The following is an 11,850-nucleotide window of genomic DNA, read 5'->3' on the forward strand; positions in this document are numbered from 1 at the left end:
AAGGCGGCAGTGCGGGGTTGGGGTGCGGGGATGAGGATACTGGGATGAGGATACGGGTATGGGGGTGCGAGGGGCGCTGCCCGCCCAGTACCGAGGCCGCCCTTTGTTTGCCCGCACGGCGCGGGGAGGGGACAAAACCCCCATCCCGGTAGAAGCGGCGCTCCGGGATGAATGGAGCGGGGTGGGCACCGCGCGGTGCGGGCGCTGCCCCCGGGATCGGCCGCCCCCCCGCCCCGGGTCCCTCCTGCGGCCGGTGGCACCTGCGCCCCGGGCGGCCCCGGTACGGCGGGGGGGGCGAGGGGGAGGGACGGGGACGGAGGGGTGTGAGTGACACCGAGCGGTGCTGCGGCCGCGGGGCTGGTCCCTGGGGGCTCTCGGTGGGTTTGGGGGCGTCTGGAAGGGTGCGTTGAGCTGGAAGACAGCTGGGAACAGGGGAAGGGGAGAGCAGAAAGAGGTGGCCTCGAGGGCAGCTCAGGCCGTGTCCTCTCATTGTGTCCCCTTGTGTCCCCTCATCACCTCCTCATTTCATCTCCCCTTGTTTCCCCTCATGTTCCCTAATCTCTCCTTGTCTTCCCTCACCAGCTTCCTGTCTTCCCTATTATCCCCCCTCATGTCCTCTTGTCATCTCCCCTCATGCCCCGTCCATCATCTCCCCTCGTTTCCCCTCATTGTCTCTCCTCATCGTGTCCTCTCTTGTCCCCTCGTCATCTCCCCGTGTCATCTCCTCTCGTCATCTCGCCTCCCTTCACCACTTCACCTTCCTTGTGTCCCCTCATCACCTCCCCTATCTCCCCTCTCACCTCCCCTGCTGTCCCCTGCTGTCCCCTGCTGTCCCCTGGCCGCGGGGCCTCCATCCCACCCCGGCGTCTCCCCGGCTGCAGCGGGGAAGGGGGAGCGTGACCCACTTTCCTCCAGGTCCGGCCTCGCTGCCGCCGTGGCCGCGGGCGGGCGATGCCAGGCGGGAGCCCCAGCCCAGCTCGGGGACCGGGGACAGGGTGGCCCTGCCTCGGAACCCCTCTGTCCTGGACCCACGGGGAGGCAGAGGTCAGGGCCGGGTGTCCGTGTGCCAAGCCCCCGACCCGCCCGGTGTCGCCGTGTCACCGAGTCCTGCCCGGGGGAGCATCCTCCTCCCCGGGAGCATCCCAGCCGGCGGGAGGCTGAGCTGGGGGCGATGCCCGGGCTGCACGGGGCACGTAAAGCCCCTTGCAGTGGAGTCAGGGCTGGGTTTTGTGGCAGAGGGACGTGTCCCTGTTGTCGCCGGGAGCGAGCGGGGCCGAGGCCGGCTGGCCCTGCCGTGGGGTCGGGCAGGTGCCGCTCGGGGCGTTTTTCTTTGCAGATCCCAACCGTGCGGTGCAGCCGGCGCTGGCGGAAGAGTTTTGGGAGGGAGATGATGACAGGCTGATGAAACCAATCAAACAATGAAGTAATCATAAATCCCCGGTGCTGGCGGCGAAGGCGGGAGGAGCTGCAGGCTGGAGGAGCTGAGGTCCTAACGAAGCCATCCTGCTCGGCAGCAAAAACTCCGGGAGGCCGAAGCACTGAAAGGAAGCCAAGGTCCTGTCATCGGGGCCGATGGACAGAGACAGCCCAGTGTGGATGAAGGCAGGGAAAATCCTGCTGGCAGCTCCGGGAGAGCAGTGCGGAGGGCACAGGGAACGGTGGCAGGAAGGAGGAGTGGTGGCTCCCCGGGGAGCTGGCGGAGGAGTCCTGGCACTGCTTTGTTTGCTCTTCCCAAATTGCTCTGTGAAACCTGAATCCTGGGACCAAAGGCTGAGGAAGCTTGTCACAGGCTGCTGGCCAGGATGGGAGATGGTTCCTGCAGCGGAGGGCACCATGGATGGGTGTGACAGGGCCTGACCCTGCCCTGCAGCTGGAACATCTGCACTGGGAGAGCAGCTCCTGACTGGGAGCCCGTGCCTAGCTGGGCGCTCATTGGCTTTGCTGAAGAAAATCCTTCTGCCGAGCAGGCTGCAAGGCAAGGAGCTGGTATGAGAATTGCTGGATAACTTGGAATTCAGTGCCAATTCAGCCCTAAACTGTGGGCACTGGGGAGTCCCGGTTGCTGCAGGTGCTTCAGTGGAGGTTTGGTGCTGGTTCTGGTGGTGTCCGTGGTGCTCCAGCATTTCCTGGTGCTGTCCTGCTGCTGTGGAGCCAGCTGGACATGGAGACATGTCCCACCCATGGCTTCTTTGAGGTAGCTGCTCCTGCTGGGCTGTGGGATGCTGGCAGAGGGGCTGTCCCCACACCACTGCCAGCAGCCAATGTCCCCGTGTAGTGTGTGAGCAGCCACCTCCCAGACGCACTCAGCTTGTCCTGAGTGGCTTTGGATGGCCCTGGGGTGGCACATGGATGCAGGAACCCTTTTCCTTGGCCTGTTTTGCTGCTTTGGGGGAGGTGGGAGGTGGCCTGGCCGGAGGCTGGCTGGCCATGGTGGGTGCCGGTGGCTGCGAGCCCCGGTGAGATTCCCGTCCTGCCCCCACAACCACGTTGTCCTCGTTAGGCCAAGGTGCCTTTGCGAGCCCTCCCTGGGCTCCAGCGTGCCACAGCCCCCGGGAAGCATAGCTCATATCTGGTTTGTGGGTCCCAGAGGCACGGAAGAGAGGAGAGGATGTCCCTGGAATGGGGTCAGGCAGGAACGGAGGTGGCAGGGGCTGGAATCAGAGTGGGGCGCTGGGAGGCAGCAGCTCAGCGTGGGGGCCCCTCGTTCCAGTGACACCAGGCTGGTGCTGGCATGTGGAGAACTGCGAGAGGGGATGGGTCTGGCAGGGCCAGGGTGTGACTTTGCTGGCTCAGTGTGTGGTTTAGGGGAAACAGGGCTGTTTTGGAAGCTGTTTGGGGTGTGGAGGGTGTGTCATCCCCTCCTGAGGGATGCCCAGGCCTCCAGCCTGCTGGCCTTGGGTGGGAGTCGGTGTTACCTGCTCATAACTGAGGGTTTGGGGATGAAAATGGGGAAATCAAAGCTCTGCCAAGTGCAGGGACAGAGCAGCGTGGGCCTGTGCCCATCCCACTGCTGCATTTCACATTTCTCCCCTCTTTAAAGAGGAATCTGGGTCTTGCAGAGCTCCTGCCCTGCATAGATTTTCCCTTCATCTTCCCAGTTCCTTACCCCAGAACAGCCCACGGTGCGAGTCCCAGCCCCTGGTGCTCAACCGTGCATCAGGCTCAGCCCAAACCCTTTTCCTGTAACCTCCTGCAATAACCGGATTGTTTTTCCGTCAGTCTCTGATGTGGCCGGAGGGGTTTTTTTCCCCCTTTTTCCCTCTTAATTTCCAAGCAGCCGCTGATCCAGCAGCCTCCTCTGCGGGAGCCTGGGGCAACTCTCCCGGGCGGCCTCTGCTCCTCTCAATGAGCTCCTAATGAGTTTGCAATTAGTTATGGGCAGAGCCGATGTGCCCAGGGCTGGATCCAGAGCAGGACAAAGCATCCCCCAGCAGGGAACGGAGCTGGGGCAGGATTGTCGGTGCCAGGCTCGGCTCCCTGCTGGATGCTGGGCTGTGGATACGGGATGATGTCCTGCCGGGATCTGCTCCGCCGTGCTGGGGATGGAGCCGGGAGGTTTGGGAAGAGGAGCGGCAGCTGCCGACGGGAGACGAGTGGCTGCCTATAAATACCTGCCAGGGAGCAAGGAAGAGGTGGGTGGATTATCCTCCTCACTCAATGAGATAAACGGTTCTGAAGCTTAAACACAGAACAATTTTAGTCTGAATAGTAGGAGAAATGGCTCAGGATGCGGAGATGACGGCAGGAACCGCCTGTGGTGAGCGGCAGGTCCCGGGGCCACGTGGCAGCAGCTTCGCTGCCTCTGTCACTCCCGGGATCTTGAACCCTTGGGGGGCTTTGCCAGGACTCGGCCGGGATGAGCATCCTTCGTCCCTGCTTGGGAAAGCTCCTTCAGGAACACCTGAAACTGGAGAGGGTGCGTTTGGCTTCCTTCAGACGCGGTGCTGACTCCTCTTTTGGGGGTTTTGGGGTGGGAGAGGAGCTGGGCTGCTGGGAAAAGGCTCCGTTCTGTCTCTGGAGTGACCCGACCTGGCGAGAGGCCGCACAGGTGATCCTTGGTGTGACTGGCCTGGCTGCAGAAGGATGTGGGACTCAACCCCGGCCGGGCCAAGCTGGTGGCATCTCCTGCCGCTCTGGCACCGCCATCCCTCCGTGTCCTGCCATTCCCGCATCCCTGCTGTCCCCGGGAGCGCACGGAGCTGGAAGAGAGCTCTCGCTGCCGCCTGCTGCCGCCCCGCTTCGCTGCTCACATCAAACCCAACATGTTTTCAAAAGCCTTTCAATTTTTAATGAAAACTTCTGCGTTTACGCTTTCCTTGGCCTTGGCGCGTCGGTATTTCGGTCGCCGCCGCTGTTTGGTTTCTCCTGGGATCGCTGGTGGCCCCGTGTTGCCGATAGCCCTGACGAGGGTTGTTGTTGGGAGCCGGCACTGCGGCAGGACCCCGACACATCCCAATCCCTGGCAGCACATCCCGGTGCCAGCTGTGCCAGCCCACGCCGCAGCACGGGACCTGACTCGGCGGGATCCCTGCTCCCCGTGGACGTTCCTCGGTTGCTGGTTGGGAAGGAGACACCTGGAAACCCCAACAGGCTGAGCCAAGGGGAAGAGCAAACAGCCCTTGAGTTGGAGAGCACTTCCACAAGCTGCCAGTCCTCCCTCTCCTCTCTCCCATCCAACCAGCGGGGTTCTTCCTCAAACCCAACCTTCCCAACTCGAATAATTGCATTTCAAAGCCGGTTAATTAAGGGATATTGATGAGCGCAATCGTAAATCCAAGCGTAGCCGGAATTCTTTGTGCAGGATGCTGGGGGCTGTTCTCAGTCCTGCCTCCAGCGAGCTGCTGCTGATCCACCTCCACCTCCAGCACCCAGACGCTGAGATGGTGCTCCTCTGCCAGGGGGCCAATGAAACACTATGGAGATGAGCTGCTTCGGAGATCTTATGAGTCAAACTGTTACATTTTTGGAACATCATGATGTTGAAGTTCCTTTTCTATTTTTTCCCCAACTTCCCAGGGAAAAAATATAACTATAATAAGTGAAGAAGCTGAGCTTTGGTTTGGGATGACAGGCAGCTTGGTGGGGGGAAGGAAGGAAGGGAGGAAGGAAGGAAGGAGGGAGAAGTTGGAGATCCGACTCAGCCTTATTGGGAAGGGGCTGGGAGGATCCTTCTGTGATCCTGACTGTGGGGTGCTGCAGGTGTTTTGTGGGGTGTCTGGCACCATTTGGGGTGGCTGTCACAGCCCCTGCGTGGGGCTCAGCCCATGGGCACCACCTGGGCTCTCTCAGTCCTTCCTCATCCACCTACAGCCACCGAGTGCTGTCCCCATGTCCCTGGCTGCCCGCGGTTTGTGCTTCTGCGGTGACAGAGGGTGAGGCAGTGCCCTGAAGACATCAGAGGAGATGCTGGAGTGGTTTCACTGCTGTGGTGGTGTGATGGGTGATTCCAATCTTGGATCTTCTTGTGGGAATGGTCAGAGGAGAAAACCATCCATGATTTGTTGGGAGTGAGGAGTGTTTGTCCATGTGCTGCTGGCTGGGCTGGCCTCTGCTCTGCTTTGCTGAGATCCCACCAGGAATGCTGCATCCAGCTCTTGGTCCCCAGCACAGGAAAGACATGGAAATGTTGGAGCAAGTCCAGAGGAGGCCACAATGATGATTATTGGGATGGAACACCTCTGCTGTGAGGAAAAGATGAGAGGATTTGGATTGTTCAGCCTGGAAAAGAGAAGACTCTGGAAGACCTTAAAGACCATTTCAGTGCCTCAAGGGGCTTCTGGAGAGCTGGAGAAGGACTTGGGACAAGGGATGGAGGGACAGGACACAGGGAATGGCTTCCCAGTGCCAGAGGGCAGGGATGGATGGGATATTGGGAAAGAATTGTTCCCTATGAAGGTGTGAGGCCCTGGCACAGGGTGCCCAGAGAAGCTGTGGCTGTCCCTGGATCCCTGGAAGTGCCCAAGGCCAGGCTGGACAGGGCTTGGAGCAGCCTGGGATAGTGGCAGGTGTCCCTGCCCATGGAACAACGTTGGCTTTAAGGTCCCTTCCAACCCCAAAGCAGTCTGGGATTCTGGGATTCTGCACAGCAGTGTTTGGCACCCTGGCTGGCAAAGGCCAGGAGCTGGTGCTGGGGGATGTGAGGGATGTGAGGGAGGGATTTGCTGCAGAGCCATCATGTCCCACTGGTCCCTGTGCATGGTCCTGGTTCCACTGGCTGGGGCGAGGCTCAGCCTGAGGAGGCTCCCTGCTGGAGCAGACAGGGATGGCTCTTGGGGTCCCCACTGGGGACACAGCAGCAGAGGGGACCCCAAAAGGCCTAAGCTCCTGTCCTGCAGGGTGGCTGTGAACACACCAGGCCTGAGAAAATGTGTCCGTGTGTGTGTCCCTGTTTGATCCATGTGTGTCCTTGTGTATGTCCCTGTCTCCTGTCCCTGTCTCTGCCATGCCTGGAGCCCTCCCTTGCCCCAAACATCCACATGGCTGCAGCCCCTGCAGAGGCTGGAGCATCCCCCCCAGAGCCATTGGGTTGGTGGTCCCTGGGGACAGAGAGGTGACACCCAGTGGGGGCTGCTCAGCACCACCCTGGCAGCCCAATCCCCCTTTGCAAGGAGCCATGGCTGCAGTCCTGGGGATGGGATGGGATGGGACGGGATGGGACACAATGGCTCTGCAGCCCCCATGGAAGCAGCACCACCTCTGCCTTGCAGCGCAACCATGAGCGCGGGCTCGATTGAGCAGGAGCCGTCGCGCAAGCTGGGCTGCTGCGGGGTGCCCCTCATCACAGAGGACATGCAGTCCCTGGCCATCCGCACCCTCTCGGGCACCGACATCACCAAGCACTATGACCTCATCCGAGAGCTCGGCAAGGGCACCTACGGCAAGGTGGACCTGGTGTCCCACAAAAGCACAGGTGAGGGGAGCAGGGCGGGTGCTGGCAGCGGGGTGCCCGGTCTGTCCCAGCCGAAGGCTCACCCCTGTCCCCTGCCCTCCACAGGCACAAAGATGGCCCTGAAGTTCGTCAACAAGAGCAAGACGAAGCTGAAGAACTTCTTGCGGGAATTCAGCATCACCAACACGCTCTCCTCCAGCCCCTTCATCATCAAGGTCTTTGACGTGGTCTTCGAGACTGAGGACTGCTACGTCTTCGCTCAGGAGTACGCCCCCGGCGGGGACCTCTTTGACATCATCCCGCCTCAGGTGGGACCCTGGCACCTCCTGTGGGAGCCTCTGGGGGATCTGGGGGTTCAAGGGGTGCTGGGCTTTGTGCCCATGTGGGAGGGGGTGAAGGTGCAGGGACTGGGTACCCCTATCCAGGCTGGGCTTGACCACAAACTCCTCCAAACAAGTGTTGGACCCATCGCCCATGCCCTGGGTGGCCTAATATCCATCACCTATCCCTAGGATGGCCTGAGACCCATCACCCTTTTCCTGGGGAAGCTGTGGCTGCCCCATCCCTGCAACTGTCCAGGGCCAGGCTGGATGGGGCTTGGAGCAGCCTGGGACAGTGAAAGGTGTCCCTGCCCAGGACGATGCTTAAGGTCCTTTCCAACCCAAACCATCCAATGGAGAGCCTGAGACCCACCACCCATCCCTTGGGTGGGCCAGGACCCACCACCACCCCCTGCCTCAGAGCACCCTGATAAAAGCACCACGTCCATCAGACCACAGAGATGGGGGTGCCCAGGCTGGGTGGGACCCACAGCAGGTGGCTGACGCCGTGTCCCCCGCAGGTGGGGCTCCCCGAGGAGCTGGTGAAGCGCTGCGTGCAGCAGCTGGGCCTGGCCCTTGACTACATGCACAGCAAGAGCCTGGTGCACCGGGACATCAAACCGGAGAACGTGCTGCTCTTCGACCGCGACTGCCGCCGCGTCAAACTGGCCGATTTCGGCATGACCCGCAAGGTGGGCTGCCGGGTCAAGCGCATCAGCGGCACCATCCCCTACACGGCGCCCGAGGTGTGCCAGGCCGGCCGCGCCGAGGGCTTCGCCGTGGACACCAGCATCGACGTCTGGGCTTTCGGGGTGCTCATCTTCTGCGTCCTCACCGGGAACTTCCCCTGGGAGGCGGCGGTGGCGTCCGACGCCTTCTTTGAGGAGTTTGTGCGGTGGCAGAAGGGGCGGCTGGCGGGGCTGCCCTCGCAGTGGCGGCGTTTCACGGACAGCGCCCTGCGCATGTTTCAGCGCCTGCTGGCCCTCGACCCCGAGAAGCGCTGCCCCGTCAAGGAGGTTTTCTACTTCATCAAGTGCGACCTCATGGCCGAGGTGCGGTGCCGGCCCTCCTACCGCTCCCGCAAGCACGCCAGGGACAAGCTCCCGGCCGGGCCGCACTGCCACGAGGCCGCCGGCTCCTGCACCCCCGCCCCGCTCAAGAGGACCGTCCTGACCGAGGGCAGCGGAACGCGCGGCTCCGAGCCCGGTGCAGCCGCCCCGGGCACGGCGGGCAGGACAGACGGACGGCAGGACAAGGGCAAGGGGCAGATGGTCCTGGCCACAGCAATAGAGATCTGCGTGTGACGGCGGAGCGTGGCGGCTGCACGACCCGCCCCGTCCCCCCGCCCCGGACAGGGATGGGGGGAGCACGTCGTGGTGGTGGTGGTGGAACGAGCCGGGACCGGGCTCTAGGTTTCCCAAAGGAAAAAAACAAAGGAAAAGAAACACAACCGAAGAGGAAAAGGACAGAACTGGTTGCGCTCTGTAGCGCCGAGGATGCCGATCCCCCAGTGGCCGGAGCCCAGCTGAGGGCACCGCTCGCTGCTGGGGACGCTGGGGGCACCCGCAGCCCTGCCACGGCTGTGCTGCCCCCTCCAAGGCTCCCCCCAGGGTGGCACGGGGAGGGGTGTCCCAGTACGGGGAGGAAGAATCAGGAGGCAGTGGGTGGCGGGTGACCCACTGGCTCTGCCCCCACCCCGTGCCCGGACCCCGTCAGGGGGAGAGGGAAGGCCGATGACCCTGCACCGTGGAGGAGGCCTTTGGGGAGGTTTGGGTGGGTGGTGATTTTCCCTCTTCCGCTGGTCCCTGCCGCCCTGCTGGGGACTGGGAGGGGATGGGGAGGTGGGTGACGGGGAGCCGGGGTTTTCCGGCAGCCCCGGACCCCCGGCAGCCCCGGCTGCCTCCCTGCCGTGGGAGGTGCTGGCAGCCACTGATGTAGCAAGTGTCCCTGTCTGTGTGTCGTTGTGTGTCCCAGCCGCTGCCACGGGCAGTGCCCCCGCCCTGCCCCACCCGGCTCAGGCCCTGCCGGAGGGATGGGTCCCCTGTGGCCGGAGCAGCGCTCCGGGCTGTGCCCAGCGGTGCCTCCATCCAGCAGGTTGGATGCTCGGGGCCGGGCCGGCATCCCCGCGGCCCCTGTGCACTCTTTGTACCCAGGGACTGGAGGAGGTGGCAGCGGTGCCCCCCAGGCTGCCCTGCACAGCCCGGGAGTAGGGGAGGGAGCTCCTCCCGTGGGCCCGCCCGCTTCTCTCTGCTGTCCCCATCACCCCTCCTTGCCGTCACCCCTTCCCCAAACCTGTCACCTCCCCTGGGGCTGGCGGGGAAGCGGCAGCGGGACAGACCCTGCCGGGGTTGGCTGCAGCGAGGGCATGGTGGCAGCAGCCGCCGGTGGCCCCTTAGCGACAAGGTCCTGGGGTGTGTGTGGAGGTCACACCTTCCCTCCTGGATTTGGGCACCCAGCAGAGCGGGTGGAGAAGCTGTGGGGGCACCCCAAGGCAGGAGCACCCTGCTGGGGGGTTCGGGCTTCCCTCCCATGGGGTGGGTGCCGTGGGGCCGCCCCGGTGCCCCAATTCCCCACAAAGGGCTATAAACGCTTTCCAGCAGCAGCAGCAGCAGCAGTTTACAGAGCAGGGGCCGCCCCCGCCCCCGCCGTGCCCCCGTCCCTGGCACCCCCGGGCCCGGCGTTAGACGTAGCATTGCCCCACGTAGAGAGCTAGGCACCGGTTTTACTCCTCTTTGCCTTAGGTCCCTCGATGTCCTCGATCTTTCGTGCAATAATGTAGATAAGGGATCCCGGCCGCCCTCGGTGGCACCGCCCGGGGTGGGTCCCAGAGGGTGCCCGGTGTGATTTCTGTCCCCGTCGAGGTCGCTGTGTCCGTAGGTTGTCAGGTTTTTATTTCCAGTTCCCTCAGCTGTCGGGTTTCGGACCTTCTTCCCGTAGGAGAGGCTGTAGTGTCACAGACGTTACCTCAGTTTGTCACTGTTGAAAAGGATTTAAAAAAAAAAACACAACTGAAACCATAAAAAAATAACAAAATACATAGGTATAAAAGCAACAAAAAATTTCTCAATGGCGGTGAAGACTTTTTTTTTATTATTAAATAAAGAAAACGTGAAGCTGCTTGTGCGGGGGTGGAGGGCACAGCCTCTGCTCTGCCGTGACCTCAGGAGTGGCTGTCCCTCCACTCGGACCCTGTCACCACGGCCCGGGAGGGAGGGCAGGGATGTGGGGAGCAGCACCCATGGGTGGGGGGCACCCAGCGGTGCAGCCCCCTCCCAACAGCCACGGCCGCCTTGAATGCGAAATGTATTCCAGCCACGTCCTCAGGCTAATTTCAATTTCCTGGTAATTATGCAAATGAATGTGGATTTAATTAAGGGCAGATTTCATTAAAGTCTTCTTGGGGAAATGAGAACAGGGTGGGGGAGAGCGGGGAGGAGGAGGAGGAGGCGGTGGCAGGGAAGCAGAGATGAAGGCAGCGCCTGCCCCGGAAGATAAATGGCCACGGGGGATGCGGAGGGGATGGAGGGGATTCTTTGGGAGCGGGGTCCCACCTGCCCTGCCGGGGGCCGGGGACAGAGCCCGAGCAGTGCAGCAGCAGCTCCGGGACCCGGGCAGCGAGTCCTGCTCACCCCCTGCTCCAGCAGCTCCCGGCTCCTTCCCTCCCAGCACGGCAGGGAAAGCATTGCTCTGACACGTGATTCGTATTTTTCTCTTCTCCGGCTAAAAATACAGATTTTGCCACGCCGAGAGGTCTAGGAAATCAATGTCATTGTCACCAGGCGCAGGCTGGCAGGGCTCCCCTCCCCGATCCAGACAAAAAAAGGGAACGCTGCCATTTGACGGCTCGGAGCCGAAGCGCTCGCTCGGCTCCAGCGGAGCTGCCTTTAATCCAAAGCGAAACGGGGATAATTTTATCCCGGCAAGGTCGGGATGCTGCGAGCCGGCAGCGCCGGCGGGGCAGGAGCTGCTTGTGTGTCCAGGCACAAAAAAACGGAGCTAAAGTTTGCCAAGCCCCGGCCCGCACGGCAAAGGTGTCACCAGCCCGGCGGAGCCCCAAGCTCCCCGCGTCCCCTCCCAGTTTGTCCCCGGTGTGGCCGGGAGGGCGGCCGGCCATCCCCGGGTCACGGCCCCTGACCTTGGGCAGTCCCCGGGCGAGGGATGGGCAACACAATCACTGCTCTGAAAGGAAAATGATCCTCGATTTGGACAGATCCTGAAGGAGAGGAGGGAAGAGGGATGGGGGGCAGGTGTGGAATGGTGTGGGTGCAGCATCCCGTAAAATCAGATCCTTCCGAGGAAGGCCAGGCTGTGACACTGATCCCACCTCGGATTTCATCCACCCCCCGATTCCGGAGCTGGACTGTGCCCTGTTTTCCTCACAGACACTTTGTGAGGCACTGCAGCCCCAGCTAAAACACTGGAGGTTGGGAATAAAAATAACCGGGAATGATCCTCTCGTTGGGAGCACAATGATCAACGCCAAGCTGGCAGCGCACGAAGTCCCACCCCAATCGCAAACAAGCCCTTTAAAAGGTAATATTTTGCCACTAGGATGGTGCTTCAGCTCGCTGCTGACTCAGGAGGGGCCGTGGGATGAGGAGGGAGTTCCCACGCACCCCGAACAGGGAGGGGAGCGCAGGG

General features: G+C 62.1%; 1 protein-coding gene across 3 annotated transcripts in view; it reads left to right on the forward strand.

Moving 5' to 3' along the window:
* The window catches only part of SBK1 (SH3 domain binding kinase 1), a 16,875-nt gene extending 6,603 nt beyond the window's left edge, over window positions 1-10,272 (forward strand). Inside the window, exons 1-4 of one of the 3 annotated variants that reach the window (XM_015643349.3) lie at window positions 387-1,986; window positions 6,708-6,910; window positions 6,995-7,197; window positions 7,731-10,272. In XM_015643349.3, coding sequence (XP_015498835.1) covers window positions 6,715-6,910; window positions 6,995-7,197; window positions 7,731-8,513 — 1,182 coding nt within the window. In that variant the 5' untranslated portion in view covers window positions 387-1,986; window positions 6,708-6,714 and the 3' untranslated portion in view covers window positions 8,514-10,272. Of the gene's footprint in view, window positions 1-386; window positions 1,987-6,006; window positions 6,911-6,994; window positions 7,198-7,730 lie in introns of those variants that run through there. The other 2 variants (XM_015643347.3, XM_015643346.1) reach the window with 2 other exon arrangements.
* Window positions 10,273-11,850: the final 1,578 nt, after the last annotated feature.

The sequence above is a fragment of the Parus major genome, chromosome 14 (genome assembly GCF_001522545.3).
Source record: "Parus major isolate Abel chromosome 14, Parus_major1.1, whole genome shotgun sequence".
NCBI lineage: Eukaryota > Metazoa > Chordata > Aves > Passeriformes > Paridae > Parus > Parus major.